Here is a 21,703-nt window from a genome sequence, read left to right on the forward strand (position 1 = left end):
GTTTGCTTGAAGAATATTCAGTCTATTGACTCTTCCTGATTTTTTTTTTTTTTTTTTTTTTTTTTTTTTTTGCGGTACGCGGGCCTCTCATTTTTTGCAGTGCGCGGGCCTCTCATTGTTGGGGCCTCTCCCGTTGTGGAGCGCAGGCTCAGCCGCGCAGGCTCACTGGCCATGGCTCACGGGCCCAGCCGCTCCGCGGCATGTGGGATCCTCCTGGACCACGGCACAAACCCGTGTCCCCTGCATCGGCAGGTGGACTCTCAACCACTGCACCACCGGGAAAGCCCTTTTTCTCATCCTTTTAAATGGACTCTAGGACTGAAACAGAACATCAGAAAGCCGTCTGCCTGGGAACTGTAATCTTACCTGCTCTACCTCCAGGCAATTGCTTTCATAACAATTATAACTGTTTTTCATAATTTGAACTTTTGTCACTATACCATCAGCCTTTATCGAGGACGTTTTAGGACATACGGTTATGTAATGGGTCAGTAAGTGCTCTCTGTGAGGATCCATTTCTGGTCTCCTAGCAACATTAGTTGGACTAAATAGTTTCAGTCAGTTTATATAGGGAGAAGCTCCAGGTTTAGGAAAGTTCAGGTGGTAACAATAAATTATTGTAATATTCCTCCAACTTTATCAATAGAAAGTACTTTCAGCTTCACACTTGATTTTATACAACATTCTAAGAATATTTAAATTTGATACACGTTCTCTGCTCAAGGATATTTTTCAAATTAAAATATAAGTAAATTTATCATTTAAAATAACACCTGTTCTGATAATTAGACTCCCAGAACAGCTTCAGATGAAGCAAGAAGCATGCATAGACCTTACTGAAAGCTTTCTCAGGGATGAAGGGTCCAAAATATTATGTTGTATTCAAATAGAGAAGAAAATATACAGGGCTAAATGTAGCTACGTGAGCAAGAACTTTGGTAGCAGGCTGGAAAAACAAAATAACAAACAAACAGGTTTAAGGTCACAGGAGGGGCCTTACCACATGGTAGGTAGATGATGCATTTTTGTTGTTCACGGTTGTTACAATATTGACAGTGTTTCTGGAGTTAGGCTCAAGATCTCCATACCTAAGCCCTTGACTACAATACGGATTTTATTTTATTTTTTGTTTTTTAATGCACACCTGTCTCATGATTTCTGCAACACATCTGTACCCCGCATTTGGAATAAATTAAGGAGAATGGACAGTTTTGACATTACCATAAGAGAATTAAAGTCTGTTTTGTTCAAGATAATAATTGTTAATGAGAGATATTGATTAAATGAGTAAAACAAATGTATTTCTTGGAATCTTAATATTTGAAAAGGACACCACAAAATTAAGTAACCCTCAGAAAGAGAAAGGAAATTTTCATGTTAGAAAATCAACCTTTGATATGGCCTGAGGTAGTGTTAGTACTGAGATTAATTTCTTCACACAACTAAATGTTTTATATTTGTTATAGTCATAAATATATATCATGATTGTAGATGTTGAGCGATTATTAGAAAAACTTTCTTTTTTCACGTACCTAAATCGTTATAGAACACCAAATGAAACTGAAACGTGCTTAATCTCAAGGTGTCCGTTTTTTAAATTTTATTTTCCTAGTAGCTGCTAAAATAGATTTGTGTTTTAAAGTAGTCCTATTCAGTCTAGGCAGATATCATCTTTAGCTGTTTTTCTGACTAATGAGGTAAGGTTACCTTGACTTTTTATGCAGAAACTAAAAGAACATATTACCCAAAGGCATTTGGAAAAATGATTCTTCTGAAATAAGGATTGATTATATCTTTAGCAGTACTGTTTCCTTCAGTTTGCTCTTTTGCCCAAGACCTCATTCACACTTGCAATGTAAATTACATTTTATTAACTATAGTTGTTTTAAATAATTACATAATATGTATGTATGCTAATGTAAATATATATTTTAAAGTTTGGCACCGTGTACTAAAATTTAGTGTTTAGTTAGATCTTCAGTATTTATGCTAATGATATGTTATATATTATTTAGCAAAATGTTAATATATATAGCATTTCTTTTTCCTAATCCTAATTTCTAAGAAATCAAATAGAATCAAACAGAATGTGAAATAAGCATTTAATAAGCTAAATATGAGCTAGAATATTACTGATATGAAATATATTTAATTCTGTTATACCAGTGAGAATATATAGAGATATCTTTTTTAAGTCCTATTCTTCTGTTGACTGTTATAGAAAGATAGTTTTAAAAACTAGACAAAGTCCTATTTACATTTCATATATAGTTTAGTGGTTTTAGGATTGCCTTTAAAAATTGACAGTATAAAATGAGTATAAAATTACATTATGATTAACAAATAATATTTTCTTATAAAAGTCAGGAGATTCTCTGAGACTGATGTCAATAAAGAATATGTATAACTTGATTTAAGAGCGTGTTTTAAAAATAACAGCAAAAGTAACTTTAGGACAGCTAAAGTTTATAGACAGCTTATAAATTACCAAGTAACTTTCACGTCACTCTTCTCCAGACTAAATCAGGAAATTAAATAGCATAGGTATGAATATGATTGTCCTAGTTTTGCAGGAAGAAAATGAAAATATAGAAAGATTAGGTTTTAAAAGTCTCCTAAATAATAAAATTACATTTAAAATTTTACTATTTCATTAAAATTTTTTAACATCTTTATTGGAGTGTAATTGCTTTACAGTGTTGTGTTAGTTTCTGCTGTATAACAAAGTGAATTAGCTGTATGTATACATATATCCCCATACCCCCTCCCTCTTGCATCTCCCTCCCACCCTCCCTATCCCACCCCTCTAGGTGGTCACAAAGCACTGAGCTGATCTCCCTGTGCTATGCAGCTGCTTCCCACTACCTATTTTACATTTGGTAGTGTATATATGTCAATGCCACTCTCTCACTTGTCCCAGCTTACCCTTCCCCCTCCCTGTGTCCTCAAGTCCATTCTCTGTGTCTGCGTCTTTATTCCTGTCCTGACCCTATAGGAAGACCTCTCTTTGACCTAAATCACAGCAAGATCCTTTTTGACCCACTCCCTAGAGAAATGGAAATAAAAACAAAAATAAATAAATGGGACCTAGTGAAACTTAAAAGCTTTTGCACAGTAAAGGAAACCATAAACAAGAAGAAAAGACAACCCTCAGAATGGGAGAAAATATTTGCAAATGAAGCAACTGGCAAAGGATTAATCTCCAAAATATACAAAATTTTTTATTTAGCATAGATTGTATCAGTATATCAGTAGTATTAAAACACAACCAAAATGTTGTGTGCCTTAATTTATGGGAAGCTATATATTGGTTAGTATTACTTTTATAATATGGATCTCAATGCTAAATAGCCAGTCCACTTTAATAATTATATAACATACATTTAAAGCTAAATATCAAGTTTTCCTTTCCTTCTAAAAAAATCAATGAAGCTTTAATACCTGAAGTTTGAAATATTTTTTTAGCTTGGTCTTCAATGCAAAGGGGTACCTATAATATGGGTATAAGACATATAATATGGTATAAAACAATTTATGGAAATGCAGGAAAGCAAAACTCCCATTTATTGAGAATTTGCTGTGTTTTAGTCACTCTCCTTTTCCATGCACATTTCCCTTTGGTCATAATAAATTCCCTGTCAAACTTGCCCCTCAGCCTATCATGCTCTCCTTTGTCTGGCTAACACTAGTTCTTCACAGTTGATCCCAGTTGTCACTTCTTCTGAAAAGCCTTCCCTGACTCTCATTGTCTTCTATTCTACATTAGTTGCATCTTTATCGTGCTTTCAGAGCACTTTCTACTGACATTTATCATAAGGATAGTAAGTTTGTGGGGTTTTTTTCTGCTAGACCTTGGGCTCATCCTATTAAATAACTGTGTGTTTAATCTCTATCTTGACAGAGCCCAATAGTATCTGGTGAAAATATGTGGAATGAGAAATTAATTGAATGAATTATACAGTATGATAGCTCAGTAACTTCTCCAGGAATAAAGGTTATCACAGTAGTTTCAGTGAATGCATTAATATACAAAACATATAGAATATTCTTATATTTACATCTTAACCAATTTTTCCATTTTAAAAACTGGGAGAGAAGAAAGGAAGAAGTATTGAGTTTCATTCTGTGGTAACTAGTTCACATAAAGTCTAATTATTTAATGCTCTATAAGGAAAAAATGATACCCACAAATACATTTCTACTTCAAAATCTAATGTTGTTTAAAGAAATATTCTAACTTAGAACGTGAATTTAATTCTAGAGTTTTTTCATTTGTGTTTTTAAATTCTTAAACTTATCACATAAACATGAAACAATGCAATATACATCATAACTCACTGTTTTCAGGTAGAAGTACATATTTAATCACTGGTAAAACAATTGTTCACAGTCAGTTATGCTGACCACTTGAGAAAAATCAAAACAATTATTGCAAAGATGAGAGGAACAAAGCAAACAGTTAAGAAATCTATATATATTTGTATATATATATATGTTTATATATAAACAGGGTACTTGGTTCAATGATAAAAAAAAGACATGTCTGCCAACCTTTTTGAGATCTATGTTATTTAACCTCAGTGCAATACTTGGCAGTGTTGCCTATCACTTCCTTGAAGTCCTTACCTTTCTTTGCTTGAGTTTACTAAACACTGCTGGTTTTCCTCCCACTTTCTTGTATGATCCTGTTTTAGTATGCTTTGCTGTTTTTTCTTCTTGTCTAAATGGAGCTCTTCTCCAAGAATCTGCCCTCTGTTTTCTTCTTTTCCACATCATCCCTGGGAAATCCCACCTCTAACTCTGGTTTAAGTATCCCTTATATTTTTTAAGATCGAAATCTACAGCTATGGCCTCATCTCTGACATCTGCCACTTCTAGCTTTAGATATTGAGAAGGATATTACTTCTTTCTGTGCTTCGATTTCTTCATCTGTATAACGAACATATTTAAAGAAACTCTTTCCTAGGTTTGTTACAGGATTAAAAGAGTTAGGCGTACTGACTGGCTCCCCAAACTTGTGTTCCTTCCATTTTTAAATCATTAGGATACTTGTAAATTAGAATAGTTTTTCTTTACTTTGTCAGTTCCCTCATTCAGTTTCTTCTGTTGCCACCCTAGTCATCTGTGCAAGCTTGTAATCTCTGCCTTGCACTGTCGTTCCTTCAGGGAAAACTTGTCCTCTTCAAATAAATGCATATAGCCTAGGGAGGAAGTTACATGCTAAATGGAAATCAGTTATCTGTTAAAAATGAGAATTCTGTCTTATAGTTCTTTTTTTAGCCAAGAGCACTATGCATACTTAAAGACTCAGAAAGCAGTGTTGTTCTTGTTTTTTTTCAGGGTAGATTTACCAGATTCTTTCCAAGATGACATACTCAATCATGCCACTTTCTGACTCAGAAATGTTCATTTGATTCAGCTGAACATTTTAGGCAGTGAGGCTCACCGCTAACTTCCCCTTAGAGCAGTTCTGCCTCTGGTATGTTCGAAGGGCTTTAGAACACCACATGTTCCTGACAACACCACTCTGACATTGATCCTGACAGCAATATGAATAGGTGTGAAAACTAAACATCCCATGTGTTTCTGGTGAGACCTTTTCCCTTTTTTCTTTGTCTGCCCCTCCCTTCGCCCTGGCTCATCCCTGTTGTCACATTCTCATTGTCTGGGAAACACTGAGCAAATTTGATGAGATGGAGAATGAGAGTCTAGATAGCAAGAATTGACGGGGGTGTTGTAGGCTCCTCGAGATAGCTAAGGTATACAGACTGGGCTCAGTCCTCAGATTATTTCAGTGGTCTTTCTAGTCGATGCTGGTTGTGAGGCTAAGACCTGGAATCTGGTAGGATCCATCAGTAAATTCGCTTGTTCTTTAGCAGTAAAAAAAAAAAAGAAAAACATCAATTGAATTTATACCCTTTATTTAATACCTGGTTATTAAAAAGCTGGTATTTACTTTTTGTTATTATGTATCCATTAAACTATAGTATAGTTCTACAATTGGTAGCATATGCAATGCACAAATGAACAGGATAATGGTAGTGTTTTTGATACCTAATAGTTAATAATATCTTTGCCAGTTTGACTTTTCATACTGTCTAGTCTGCCAATCTCAATCCCTCATCACCACATCCCATCCTTACTGGCTCTAAGACCACAGACAAACAACACATGTGGAAGTTAAACCTACTTGAAATATCTCTTCTTTCGTAGATTCCACGAGTAACTAATGAGTCTTCAGGCTTAGACGGGCTACATCTGCCTATTTGCTGGCAGCAATATAATACTAAACAAAAGATTGAACCATGAATGTCTTGAATATATAATACACATTATTGGCATAGTGTTGAGTACCAGATAGTGAAGCAAATGAATAATATTTTATATATGAAATTAAACAAGCTACTTTAAACCACTCTCTACATCCTTGCATTGACATTCTGACTTACATTTGCATTGTCGTATTTTAAATATTCCTCTAATAGAGAGATCATTAAATAAATTAAAATCCATCCACACAATTGGTCATTGCATCATCACTAAAAATTACATTCTTAAAAAATATTTAGTGGAATCAGAATATTGAATTTAATGGTCAGTGATTGTTTCAAAGTGTTCAAAAATTTTCCATGAACAGGTAATCCTATAAAAAAGCAATATTTCAATATATTTATGTGTGTATATTTATGTATATATATTTTTAAAATACAAATGGATTTCAGGGTCAGTATAAGAGACTTCAATCTAAAGTCTATGAATGGCTACAGGAAGAAGAACAACTTAAAGAAATGACTAGCTTTAAAACAGATGCTTCTGGTCATACCATATTGAGGAACAAAGTCCTTCTTAAATGTTTACTTGAATTTGATATTTTTTCTTTATTCCTACTAATTTTAGCCTAGGCTATATAATGGATAATTGTCTTCCATATATGAATTATGAATTATATATTGTTTTCATTATCCATGTAGCTATCTACTTTTTTGTAATATTCCAGCTAAGAAGGATGTACATTGTGTGTGTGTCCTGTCCTTTAAGCTTTGGTCCATTTTTTCTGTTTTCTGAATCTGTCTGGCCTGTCATATAGCCCACAGTAAATTCTACTGCATTTAGGTTTGCTTGACTTAACCAATTTGGTTGCTACCTTCCGAATCCTGATTTTATCATTTTTACCTTAATTACATCATTTGACTGAATGAGGAGGTATATATATGAATTTATATTATAGTATACTATAGTATGTATTATTTACACGTAATTTTATTGTGTTTTTGTTGGTTCTTATATAATCACTTTGGTTCTAAGAGCAAAGATCAAACATTTAATACTCAGAATAAAATGCATATTATAGGAAATGTGATAAATACCCTATGAATGAATTTAATAACACTACTTCAGAGTCTCACTGAGATTTCTCAATATTGGTTAGTTATTAAGTGTAAAGTAAAAACTGTTTAAAAATTGAGTATTCAGAATCTTTTTACTTGGGGTATAGTTGCTTTACAATGTTGTGTTAGTTTCTGCTGTACAACGAAGTGAATCAGCTATATGTTTACATGTACTCCTCCCTCTTGGACCTCCCTGCCCCCCCCATCCCACCCATCTAGGTCACCACAGAGCACCAAGTTGAGCTCTTTGTGCTATATAGCAGGTTCTCAGTAGCTATCTGTTTTACACATGGTAGTGTATATATGTCAATCCCGCACTCCCCATTCATCCCACACGTTTTTTCTCTACATGTGCGTCTCTATTCTTGCCCTGCAGTTAAACTCTATCCATATTTTTTAATATTTGAATAATCATACTGTCTCTTTTAAAAATTAGCCTCTTAATAATTGAGTAATCTGAGATAACTCAGATTGTAAGGTCTTCACCAAGTTTTTAATTAAAAACTTGGTGAAGACCTTACAGTGAAGGGAGTGTACACTGGTAGCTCCTAACCTGAGTTTGACACAGATGTGTTTTGTTGGGTCTCTAATATTTTAAAAAATGTAGTTAAATGAGTTCAGGTAAGTCATGCACTCTCTAGTTTGTAACAATGCCTACATCTAGCTATGGTCTTATACATAATGTTTATCATCATCAGTACTTGCTAATGGCACCATAGCTTGGATTTGAGGAAATACTTTGATTTTGAAAGAGATAGATAAATAGATAGATAGATGACACTTTAATTTTAACTCTAAAATCATAGGGAATCAAAATAAAAAAGAAATGTAGTGACCATCTTTCAAAATTGTCAATAGCAAACAGTATATTATTAGGGATCCAAACACATAGGGTAAAAATATACCCCAAAATGTCATAATTATAGACACAAAAGTTAGGATAGTAATTAACTCAAAGGAGAAGATAAAGGAGTGAGTCTGAAAGACGCTTTAAATATAATGATAATGTTCTATTTCTTTAATTGGATCAGTGGCTCGCAGGTGTTCACTATAAAGTTTTTCTTTCTTTTTTTTTTTTTTCTGCGGTACGCAGTCCTCTCCCTGTTGTGGCCTTTCCCGTTGTGGAGCACAGGCTCTGGACGCGCAGGCCCAGCGGCCATGGCTCACGGGCACAGCCGCTCCGCGGCATGTGGGATCTTCCTGGACCGGGGCATGAACCCGTGTCCCCTACATCGGCAGGTGGGCTCTCAACCACTGCGCCACCAGGGAAGCCCTAAAGTTATTCTTTATGCTCCACACTTACTTCATAGATGATTTTTGTACCAAGATAGTGTTCACTGAAAAGAATAAAAAGAAGAAAAAAGGATAGCACAAAACTATTTATATATAGTTTTTAAATGTCCAGAAGCAAACAGTATATTAAAAGTATATGTATAATGTTAAAACCACAACAAAAAACAAAGGTCTAACAATACAACAGTTAATATAGCAGTTTTTGGTGGTGAGTATAGACTAGGATGGTATTGCAGAGGGCACCTGGTTGTCTCTAATGATATTGACAGTGTTCTATTTCTTAAGTGGATAGTGGGTACATGGGTGTTCAACCCTTTAAAATTTTTTTATTGTATGTGTATGTCACAAATTATTTTTGATGACTGTTTTTAATATTTTACCATAACAGTTTTAAAAAGTAAAACCTTTCAAATGACTCATTTATGCATGTCACACTGACAGACTCAAAAGACAGTCACTATTTCTGTTGAATTCCAGTGAAGTGTACTTTCTTTGCCATGCAACTTAAAATCAGAAATAGTCTATCAGAATTACTTTGAACATACACCAACATTAATGATAAAAAGTCATCATATCTTGAGTAACGACAGACTCAGCGTGACTGTATCACGTCGACTTTAATTAGAAAAGCAAAACTATTAGCAAGTATAGAATGTATATAACAGGGATTTATTTTAGGAATTTGTCCTTACACATCGGTGGGAGCAGGTGCTGAAAGGCCTCTGGAGCTTGCAGTCCAAAGGGCTGGTAGAGGGAAGGACGATGAATTTAGAGTAGTTGAGAGCAAGGACAAGCTGGAAGCCATGGGGACAGACCAGAACACGTGTCTGTTTTCACTGCCTCCAGCCTAAAAGCTGATGAAGATGCTGAAGGAGAATTCAGAGGAAAGTAGAGCAGCTGCATGCCTGCCTGCTGCCCCAAGCCAAACAGTAAGTAACAGTATGGATGAACTTCAACAGCACCTGGGGATTGTACCCAGACTTTCTGAGCATCCAAAGAGTAAGGTGGCTGCTGCTTCACTTCTGGCCTCCACATCTCACACAAAAGGTCTCTAGTGCTAAACTATAATGGGAAACGTTTAGGGAAGGGAATCCTAGGAAACATAGTTCAGCTTAGACAAGTTTACACCTTGCCGAATCAACACGTTGATTCTTCCCGGTACAAAGAACCTCCAGTACTGCACCATGTTCTACTGCGTTGTAGGAGGGCTTAACACCCAGCCAGTCTCCCCAATCACCTTGCATTCATTCTCTGTCATCCAGTTGTGCAAGCCCCTTTCCGATATATTTCAGGCTCCCTAGTCTGTGAGATTATTCTGTCTTTGAATATTATATTCACAATGATGCTTAAATTTAAAATTGGGATTGGTTTTTATTTATCCTGTAAAATGTTCGGTAAATTTTATTCAGCTGTAATGTGCTTTAAATAATCTGTCTTCCAAATGCATATAACTTTGTAATTTTAACATCTGTGATGAAGTGTATTAAAATCTTCAAAATAAATCTTATTTTAAAATTCAGTCACACATTGCCTGAAGTGCTGACTAGTGACTAAGACTAAAAAGGTATTTTTTCTTTGATGTAATTATTCACACATGCAAAATATATACCTCATGTAATAGGAGATAATAAAATACAAGTCTATAAAAGCAGAGGGATGAGAACTGATTATATAAAAACTTGAAGTTGATATTCATATAACATAAACAATACATTTTTAAACTGTTGCTTATTTTTTATGTTAAACTTATATAAATATCAGCCCAAAGTGTAGTACACTAGAACAATTAATCACAAATAGAAATGTGAATCCACAGATATCTTACCTTTGAGACTTCAATTTTTGCTTAGAGCCAGGTTAGCTAAAGTCAACATAATAAGTACATATGATTATCCTTAAGTTTAGTGCATCAGTGGTTACCAGTGAGAAATCATCTGTGTCCTTGGAGTTGTCCTTTATACACACTGGTAGGCGATCAGTTATCATAGTGCTTCTGACTGAACCCAAATCAGGTAGATTACTTAGAACAGTTTTAGTGAGCTGTTCTCTGTGCCTGCTGCCCTCTATCCAGATAGAAAGAGAGAGAGAGGAAGGAAGGGAGAGAGGGTGGGAGGAAAGAAGGTAGAAAGGAAGGAAGGAAAGAAGACATTGTAGGGAAATTAACCCTATTTAGTTCTCATCCATGCAAATAAATATACATATTTACATAAATATAAATATTCATTTTCATGTATCTATATTTCCAAAAGAAAACTAAGCCCCTGATTTTCCTCAACAAGTTCTGTCAAAATTGTGTTAATGTAATTATTCAGAGGTATTTTAATGAATGCTTGTGTGTATTTATATATTATTTATGTAATGGTATTTAAAACATCAGAGTTTACTTTTTTTTTAATAAATTTATTTTATTTATTTATTTATTTATTTTTGGCTGCGTTGGGTCTTCATTGCTGCACGCAGGCTTTCTCTAGTTGCAGCGAGTGGGAGCTACTCTTTGTTGCGGTGCAAGGGCCTCTCATTGCGGTGGCTTCTCTTGTTGCGGAGCGTGGGCTCCAGGCGTGCAGGCTTCAGTAGTTGTGGAACAACGGACTCAGTAGTTGTGGCTCACAGGCTCTAGAGCGCAGACTCAGTAGTTGTGGTGCACGGGCTTAGTTGCTCCACGGCATGTGGGATCTTCCCGGACCAGGGCTCGGACCCGTGTACCCTGCATTGGCAGGTGGATTCTTAGCCACTGCGTCACCAGGGAAGCCCCAGAGTTTACTTTCTTAGTTTAGGAAAATACTTATTAGTTGTGATGAGAAAGTGACTAGAAAAATGATCCTGGTTTTCTTCAAAGAAAACTGGACGTAGAAAAATGTCTATCAGCAGTATGCAGTAAAATTAATCCCTGGTGTAATATACATGATGGCATGTATATTTAGTTGGCATCTTGCTATTTATGGAAATGTTTATGTAGTTTTACATTATGCAGAAACACATGTTATATAGAAACTTACATCAAATGAGTGAAACAGACTTCATGTGATAGATAAGGGTTTGGAGGTCTTACAGAAATAAACATAAAAGAAGAGATGAATAGGGACATGACCAATGATCAATTTAGACCTAAGAGTGATAACCCCAGTGCAGGTTCCTAAAAGTACGAATATTCTGTTAGGTTTCCTTATTGATATGTTACCCTTCACATTCACTAACTCCACTGGAAATTGATGTTTAAATTGCCTACTTGTTTTTTTCTTAGTTTTCATATCCATGTTAATGTTCTAATATATTCTAATAGAATTCTTACATCTACATATGAAGTAAATAAGGAAGAGCCTCAGTCAGTCAATTATATATATTAGATATGAGTTATTCTTGTTTCAATGATTATAAAAGGAACAAAAATAATCCCATTCAGTTTTAGGAGGGACACAGTAATAGAAGTATCACAAACACATTACTGCATTCACTTGTAAAATGTAGTCTCATAAATGATCACAGATTTTTAATATCCTGATTGTGTAGTCTGAACAATTGTGTAATCTGAAAAAAAAAAAGTGTATCAACTGTGAACTCAATCCTTTTCCCTTTTACAAATGACCAAAGGAAATAAATTTAGGAATTTAACAAGCAAAAAATCTGATTTTCAGAATGTCAAGTTGAGTGTGTGGGCCTTAGAGAAATAGAACAACCCTAATGCCGAGACTATAGGGGGCATAGATACAAGTGACAAGTTGCAGATAACATTGCTTCCCAGTTTTTGAATGTGTCAGTAAGTAAAACAGTGACGTCTAAGCAGATTATTAGTGTAATTATTTCTTAGCTTAAAAAAAAATAACATTCTGAATGATAAGCAAATAAACAGACAAAAATGTGTGTAAAATATTTATTGTTGACTCAAAAGCTTCATGGTAGGCAGGAAACTCAATGGTATTATAGTACCAGTCCCCTTGATTGCTTGGTTTTCCTTTACAGAATTTTAAGTAGGGGCCACCCAGTCTCTACTTAAATACTTCTGTTGATGGAAAGTATATGAGCTTCCAAATCAGTCCAGTTGGTCTTTTAATGAAAATTCATGTTAAGATACTATTAAGATTTCTCAGACACAAATATGAATGCTTGTGTAGGTTTTGGGACCATCACTTCTCTACAATTTATAGTCTAATGGCAGATTTTAAACCTGCTGCGGGTCTTATTATCATGCTTCAGAAAAGATTTTTAGAAAAATAAATAGACGGGCCTGAAGTTCTGAGATTTTCCTTAATGGTATTGTTGCTATAGTTACAGCTGAAATGTTATATAAAGAAAATTACTTATTGATCGAAAAATGCTGAGTAGCACAGCAGCATCCGTTTTGGGGGGTTTTTACTGCCTTCATTTCCTACTCTGCTCTTAAGATTAATGGATTTTTGGAGTGTTGTTTTGAAGCCCTGGTGATTTGATGTTAAAATAAATACATTATTAACGTGTACTAGCTGGCAACTGGATATATTCTAATACGTTATGATCAACATGGAGTTATTTTTTATACACTTTATCAGAATTGTTCCTACTTGGAGATGAATTTTGATATCCTGGATATTAACATTAAAGTACTAAAAAATGTGATTGGTCTCATAGTATAGACTCTTCTGAATTTATTTAAAACATTTAATAATATAGATGAAATGTAAACTTTTAATATGTTTATACCATTAGGAGATACTTACAGTATACTGAGAATAAAATATATTTTAAACACACAGAAAAACAAATGGAAATGGCCTGAGAGCATCCATAATAATGACTAGTATGTTTTTAAAAAAGCCTCCATAAGATCTATGTTTTCTATTTTTCTATGTAATAAACTCAGTAATATAATAGAAATGCCTTCAGTTTATATATGTAATATACAGTACATTATATATAATATATATTCATTTTCTGATTGTCTCACTGTCTTTATAAGGCAATGCTTCAAAGATAAAACTGTAACTCACTTTATATTTAACCTTAAGGCAAAATATGAATAGTCATGTGTGTCACAACTGTAACTATTATAGAAAGAGTTTTCAGCTAGTAAAAGTCATATATGGCAGTGATATATTATGCATTGAATTTTAATAGAATTTAAGAAATCTTGCTTAATTCTCCAGATTGCTGCTGAACTAGGAACATTATGACTATTTAATAATGTTGTGTCTAATAGTATCGTGGCTATTGAGGAACTAAGAGTGGAGATACATTTCTTTGGACCCAGAAATATAATACTTCTTAAGTTAGGCTCCTGAACAGTGATACAAAAATCTTTGGGATTATTTTTGATAAAAAAGGCAAAAAAAATTGTGAACCACAGGTTTTTACATCATCTTATGTGGTTATAGAGTATTTCCCAAATTGTCTTTTGTGAAGAAAATTTTTCTAGTAATTGTGTCTATAATTAATGATGATGTGATAATGGTGATGGCCTATATTGTCCTGAATGAACTTTCTTGAAAATTCATTTTTACTTTCTCCACTTTGTCAAAATTTGATCAATTTTACTTTTCTCCTTCCTACTTTTGATTTTACCCTAGCCTCTGCCTTTTCTTGTCTTTTCTCTTAATAAACAAAATTTAATTTTATATGTTTAAAGAAATACAAAATTTTGATGCTACTATAGTGTTTTTTCCCTTTCAGTCCTTTTTGATTTTATAATTTCCTCTACTTGCTGAATTTGTTGGTGGTCTAATTTTGGTTCTAGGGCTGCAGAAAGAAGAGACACACATATGAGACCACCAATTCAGTATTTCTAATTGGTGAAAAAATACTCTTGTGTGCTTTACAATTTATCAAATTCCTTATGTTCTAAATGGATTCATCAGATAATCCTTTTAAATCCATTCCATCTTCCTTAATTTTTCCCCTGCATATTATACTTATTTTTAACCCATGTCATCTTTCTTCTACTCGAGTATGAGTTCCTGATCAAATAAGCCTTGCACGTATAATTTCCCAAGAGTATATGTAATCCATAGCTATAAATAGACTAGAGATATACAGAATAGATGCATAAGTGAATGCTGTTATAATTATTTGACATGATAGTAACATCAGTTTCCAAATTAATTTTGGTGACAAAGTGTAAAGTCAAAAAAAAATTAAGCTTGGCCTTATAATCTTCTTCAAAACACAAATCAGTCATGTAACCAAGTGACCACGTGTAGCAACATCATGTTAAAAATAATTACAGGATAGTACTGACTAAAGAGAATAGGTTTAGGGAATTCCCTGGCAGTCCAGTGGTTAGGACTCCTCGCTTTCACTGACAGGGCCCTGGTTCCATCTCTCCTTGGGGAACTAAGATCACACAAGCTGCAGGGCGTGGCCAAAAAAAAAAAGATACTACGTTTAACTGAATCAGGATGCAAATTTAAGCAAAACACGAATTTGAACTAGCCAATGAGGCTCTCAACGTAAGGTCCTTTTTCTCTTAGACTGACGCTATTGCCTTCTGTTTGCTTTTAGTAGTGAGTGGGTTATCACTGCTTGTAGGTTTATCAAACATTATTTTAAATCAGGAAAATGGAGCATTTTATGTGACATAGTAGATTAAATAGAGTATACTCTTTATCCTCTTACCTAAATTTTCAAATGTATGAAAATAATGAGTATACTACCTTGAAATAATCACTACATTTATTTTCTCAACACATTTTCCTTTTAACAAGAGCTGTGTACCGTTGTGGCATCATATGCTATAAGTAGCAAGAGGCGACACCTTTTAAGTATAATTTGTCCCTAAAACTCAGATAAGGTAATCACATTTTTATAATTGACAAGAATTTCCAGTGGGATGAAACCTTTATTTCTGGTATATTAAAAACTTCCTAACTTATTTACATTCAGACCTGCCCTGACAGGAATGCATAGCACACATCTGCATTTGGTTTTTAGAGTCCATGTGACAAAACAGCACAATGACACAGCTATTTGTGTCTGTTTTTGTTTTTTAAAATGTCAGTCTCTGAATGAAAATATCCTAAGATGTGGCCCCACCAAGTAATGTTTTTTAAAACCACAGGACAGGTTAAGATTGATTTTCTGTAGGTATTATGGAAGTACCTCCTCTAGGGACTATTCAGCACAAGGGCTGGAGCTTTTAGAATTTGACTTAGGGATCAAATCAGTTTCTTTCCCAAGACTCTGTATAAAGTTACTATATAGAGAAGCCACAGTTCACTTTTTTGCTGCTTAGACATGAAATCAAGAACAGAATTGGTATTGGATGATCATAACACAAAAAGCAAATGAACCCGTAATACATACTAATGTTTTATAGACAACATTTTACTGAAATTAAATAACTGACTTGGATCTTTACTCTTTTAGATCACCAAGTAAGAATTATAACAGCTTACAGATTGCAAAACAGTCATTAGTATTAAGCAACATTTTTTATGTCTTTAAAGAAATGGAAAGCTGAAGTAAGAAATGAATCTCAGATGGTCAATAATATTCTAGAACAATAAATGATTTTTGTCTCTAAATAATTAAAGTTGTGGTACTGGAAAGTATGATCCAATATGAAAAGCAGTTTGAAATTGAACTTCTCAGAAGACAATACAACATACAAACACGATATTATTTGCATGACTCTCCACCTATGCGCTTTAGAGAATAGGTACTCATTAAATGGTAACAATTAGAAGCTACATGTATAGTCTTTATTTCTTACATTTTAATAGGTATGATGTAAGAAAAAGCACAACATACAACAATAAGGGGGGAATTCTGTAATATTATTGGTCTAACAATCTCTCTCCCATGTGATTATTTATATGTATTATGAGAGGGTTGTTCTCAGTCTTTAGTTTGCAAAAAAATTAACCAACAGGTTATTAAAAAGGCAGATCCTCCTTCTTCTATCCCAGGATTCTGATAAACTTGTTTTGGTGTAGTTCCTAGAATTTGCATGTCTAGGGACAACCACAGGTGATTTGGTGCAGGTGGCCCATAGATTACACTTAGAGGTATAAGGAAGTGTTTTAATTAGCAATTGAGAAAACTCTGGGGAAAAAGAATATGAGACAGTTTTAACCTGTGAATGCTTCTTGACACAATTGCATGAGAAATGTGACTTATTAAGAATGACATTGTTTTTTAATCTTAAATTAGATGGAGAATTATGCACAAGTGATTCTTGAAAACTCTACGTGTGCCTTGTAAAAGTTCTGCTCTGGTGGATAGAACTACATTTGATCCAAGTCAAGAGACAGGAGATTATAGGCTAAGTCCTAAAAAAAACTTATGATTAATTGGCTGTTAAAATTACTATGAAATTTAATAGTTTTTGAATGGAAACACAATTTTGAAGGCACGAGGCTTAAAAATAGTTGTATTTGGAACAAATTCAGATTTTTTTTTAACCAAAAAATTGATATTCCCCTGGGTCTATCTTTGATGCATTTTTTTTTTATGGTGAGGTGAGTTAATTGCTGATCTCTAAGGGCTCCTCTTTTTAGATTTCAAATAGTCTTTTTGCAATCTTCTTTAAGTCACCGTTTCATTGATCCAGAAAACAATGACCCACCTTCTCCATATACAAAAAAGCAGCTAGAAATTGCCAAGTGCTAACCTTGGTAAATGCACCAGAACAGATGTATATAATATAGTTAATCTTTTAATTTCTGTTTTATCTGCAGATTCAGGAATGGCTTTGTTTAAATTGCCAAACCCAGAGAGCAATATCAGGACAGCTTGGAGACATGGGCAAAATGCCACCTGCACAGACAGGACCAAAAGCCTCTCCTATGCCTGTCCCTACAGAACAACCGTCTCAGAAAATAGCAATGCCTGCCCAAGTAAAAGTGAAAAAGAGGGAACAAGAAGAAAAAACAGAAGGTGAAAAAATCATTCCAGAAGAAGTGAAAGAAACACCTTCAGTTGAAACAATTCCCCCTAAGGGAACCACAGATCAAGTCCAGGAGGAGAGTAAACTAGAGAAAGACAAAACTTCAGCCCCTCAAGAAAAGAAGCCAACCCCTGACGACAAAAAGCCACTCGTAGAAGATAAAAAGCCTCCTCTTGAAGAAACAAAGCCAACCCTTAAAGACAAAAGGCCAGCTCTTGAAGACAAAAAGTTACCCCCAGGAGCAAAAACATCAGCTCTAGAGGAGGAACAGAAATATGACTTACTTAAAACTCAAGTACAGATTGCTGAAGAAAAACCTGAAGGCAGAGTGGCTCCAGAGGCAGTGCAAGAAAAGAAACAACCACTGACCAAGATGGAAGATTTACCATCTGGTGCACCTCAGAGTTTGTCTAAGAAAGATGATGGAATGACTCAAAAAATAAAAGAACAGCCACAGGCAACATGCTCGGCAAAGCCTGATCAGATGGAACCTAGGAAGGAAAAAACAGTAAGTGATGTTTTTTCCCTAACTTTGCAGATTTACCCCTATAATTTACTAATGTCCACCTAAGTACACTGAGTGCTTAATGGTAATTTTGTAAGTGAAAGCCTTCAATTAATAGCGTTTTCAGAAAAATGTAACAGTTGTTTGCTAAAATTATGAACTTTGGCTTTCTGACAGCTTAATCTAATTTAAATAAAGCATAGATATAATATTTATTAGCTTTTATGCTGATCAAATAATTTATAAAAATCTACGGAGTGATAAAGAAGGGTTTCATATAATTTTATTTTATTTTATTTTAATATTTATTTATTTGGTTGTGCTGAGTGTTAGTTGTGGCAGGCAGACTCCTCAGTTGCGGCAGGTGGGCCCCTTAGTTGTGTTATGTGAACTCTTAGTTGCAGCATGCGTGTGGGATCTGTTCCCTGACTAGGGATCAAAACCGGGCCCCCTGCATTGGGACCGTGGAGTTCTATCCACTGCACCACCAGGGAAGCCCTCTTATAATTTTAAATGATTGCTTTTTCCTTCCACTATGAACGTAAAATCAGTATCCTCCTTTAACATAAAATAATGTTTGTCTTGGAATTTCTGTTTACTTAGCCACTTGGTTAAGCAAGACTCAAGTTTCTTCTCGCTTGAAAGCTTTTTAAGGTGTGGTCAACCATAAAATGATTAAATAATTGTGATTTTAAAAAAAGTATGGCTAAAATTCAGGAGAAACTTTTTTTTTAAAGTTTATTTTAGTATTTAGTGTGAAATCAGTTTAATATATTTTGTTCAGTTTTATTCAGTGTGTTTAATATTGGAGGGTTATTTATAATCCAAACATCATCTGGAATATATATTATTCTTTATATATTTTCTTTTTCTTTAGTGGAAACTTTTAAGGGTACCTCATCTTAACCTATATTTGCACGGGCAATAATACCATTTCTAGAGGAACTCTGAACTCTTTTTAGAGCTTCAAGAAATCTTATGTCAGGCTGAATAATTTTAGTTCACAGATGGCAGCAATGACTTGCAGGAAAATGAAATGATTCATTGGTATTAAAACTTAATATTAGAATTCTAATTAGAACTTTTAGTCCATCCCAACCCTGGTTCAGTTGTTGTATTGTTTACAGTTTTAACACATGGTTACCAGACTGTCTCTGGTATATAAGACCTCACTCATTAAATAAATCCTGACCTTCCTTTGTTATATGAGTTTATCCAACTCAGAGAAAGCAGATGCCTATGTATTCTCCATTCTAATGGCTGAATCTAGCTACCCCGCCACCACCACCTGCTGCTTCTCCCAGTTAACCACCTTGCAGAACTTGATGCTTTTTACCATTTCTCTCTTTGTGAAGCTTCATGACTCTTCCCTTTTTGTTCTATTCTTGTCTTTCTGATGACCCCTTATGAGTTCTACTTTGATTATTACTTTCTCTTTTCCGATCGGTTCTTCTTTGAACTCTGTCTTCTTTCCTCTTAGGGGAGCCACATGAACATTTCCTAACTCTCCTTGTGCGCCTTCTGCCCCTCTTGAGTGTTAGACCTACATTTTCAAATACTGAGTAGATCATTCCACTTCAGAAACTCACTGTAAACTGGAACTCAGTGTGTTCAAATCATATCCAACTCTCTATAGAAGCAGTTTCTGCTTAGCTCCTATTCCTAAGGACAGTATCCTAACGGCCTTCGTGACCTTTTACCAACGATTTGGGTAATCTAATTACTAGTCACTAGGCCTTCTCTTTTTCCCTTCTCCAGTATATAGTTATCAGATAATTATTTTCCAGAGTTCAGATAATTTAACTCTATCACTCAGATATTTCTAATGATCCTCTATTGTTTGTTAAATATAATCTAAACAAGAAGTATCCAAATATTTTGTTAATGTACTTTATTTTATTTTACAAATGTGTCACTTTTTTATCGTTTCCTTTTACCACTACTTTTTCTTTTAACGACTTCAATATGTGTATATATATTTATTTCTAAATTAAATCTATGCACTATTACTAACATATTTGCAATATAAACATTCACAGAAATGTGTAAGTCAGTGAAAGAAGCTAAAATCACCATTTTTATTATATTTATTTAAATATATACATTTGGTCACAGTAAAATATGATTAATAATAGCATTTTAGAGAGAGCTTTGATTGACTGTGCTTCAGTGTTTGAAAATCTTGTTCTAACATTTTATGATAGAGTTCTTTGAAATTCAGCTTAAGTTTATTTTGATATTTTGACTTTTAGTTTTAATGACGCTCAATTACAAAAAAGCTAGTCCACAGGATATACCAGAAATGAGAGAAGTGTATCAAAGTTTGTACTTGCCAAATCTTGCTACCTGTTTTCTATGTTTGGAATTGAAAACTGTTTTTTTTAACTTGTGGAAATTCCAGAAATAAATGTTAATCTAACGTGATACCAATCATTTCCTCTTGCTAACTATCAGAAAATGTGGTATTTTAAAATATGTTTTTTAACAAATGACTTTAAAACCCACTGCAGTTCTTCATCTGCAATGTTTATAAAAAGATTAAAGTATTCTGTTTAAAGTTTTTGTGAAAAGGCAGACATGACAACTTTTTTAAATGATATGTCATTTTATGTAGCATAATTACATGATGATTTCCAATTATCCATCTTCATTACCGGCTTACTTGTAACAGATGCAGTAAATGAATTTCACATGCACTGCTATCTATGTAACTTTACCTTTTTAAAAAACTAATTCCAATTAAAAGAGCCACTCCTCAGAATTTAATATACAGTTTTTTCATTTAAATATATATATATATACCTTTTTAAACAAATCACTGAATATTGAGCCATTTGGTGGCTCACAGTAGTAATCCTTTAAGTATTTTATTATTGAAACAGAACTAGTGAATATTATAAACTGAGCATGTTAGAAATATCTGCATGTTGATTTTATTATTACCAGACCTTTTGCTACTTACTTTGTTCTAATGATGTTCCCCCGAACCTTCCACAGTTCTTTCTTTCTTTCCAGCAATATTGGCTGACAAAGAAATGTAGTTTAATTTGTCACCATATTGTTTCCATGGCAGAAAAATCAAGTTTCCCCAAATGTTATGTGACTTTTTTGTCTTTTACTATTAAATAAGACAGCTCCAAAGACGATTTTAAGTGTTTATTTCAATTCATTGAAAATGTGTGAAGTACTGGAATATTTATTTGCCAAAAATTCTAGAAGTTTGTGATAGTGTCTTAGGATGACTTGCTATAAGTAGCCTAAGCACATTATGTGTTTAGTCAAGGTTTGTTATTAGCAATAACATATGTAAGACAGATATCAAATGGTTTTCCTGGTAATGTCCAACTTTTTTGGCCAGTTTTGTGTCAGTTTTCTTTATTAATGTGTTTGTGTATGTCTTGCATTATTACTATTAACTTTGACACATGATTTTTTGGCAAGAATATTTTGTCTACCACTTACCTATTATAGGAACGTTGGTTTGGTTGGTTATATCTGTTTTAAAGAGGGGGAAACTAAATTTGTTGTGCCCAAGATCACATGGCTGGGAAGCAGCAAAGCTAAGATTATAGTCAAACCACCAAACCAGCCAAACCTGCAATATAAAGGTGAGCAATAAAGTGACTGCCCTTGCTATAAATTTTTACAGTGTAATTCCCAGTT

At 34.1% G+C, this 21,703-nt stretch overlaps 1 protein-coding gene across 1 annotated transcript in view; it reads left to right on the forward strand.

Annotated features, from left to right (window-relative positions):
* The window catches only part of LOC101277958 (protein piccolo), a 232,628-nt gene that overhangs the window by 34,581 nt on the left and 176,344 nt on the right, over nt 1-21,703 (forward strand). Inside the window, exon 3 of the mRNA XM_049714695.1 lies at nt 17,327-18,043. Coding sequence (XP_049570652.1) covers nt 17,327-18,043 — 717 coding nt within the window. The remainder of the gene's footprint in view (nt 1-17,326; nt 18,044-21,703) is intronic.

The sequence above is a fragment of the Orcinus orca genome, chromosome 9 (genome assembly GCF_937001465.1).
Source record: "Orcinus orca chromosome 9, mOrcOrc1.1, whole genome shotgun sequence".
Taxonomy (NCBI): Eukaryota; Metazoa; Chordata; class Mammalia; order Artiodactyla; family Delphinidae; genus Orcinus; species Orcinus orca.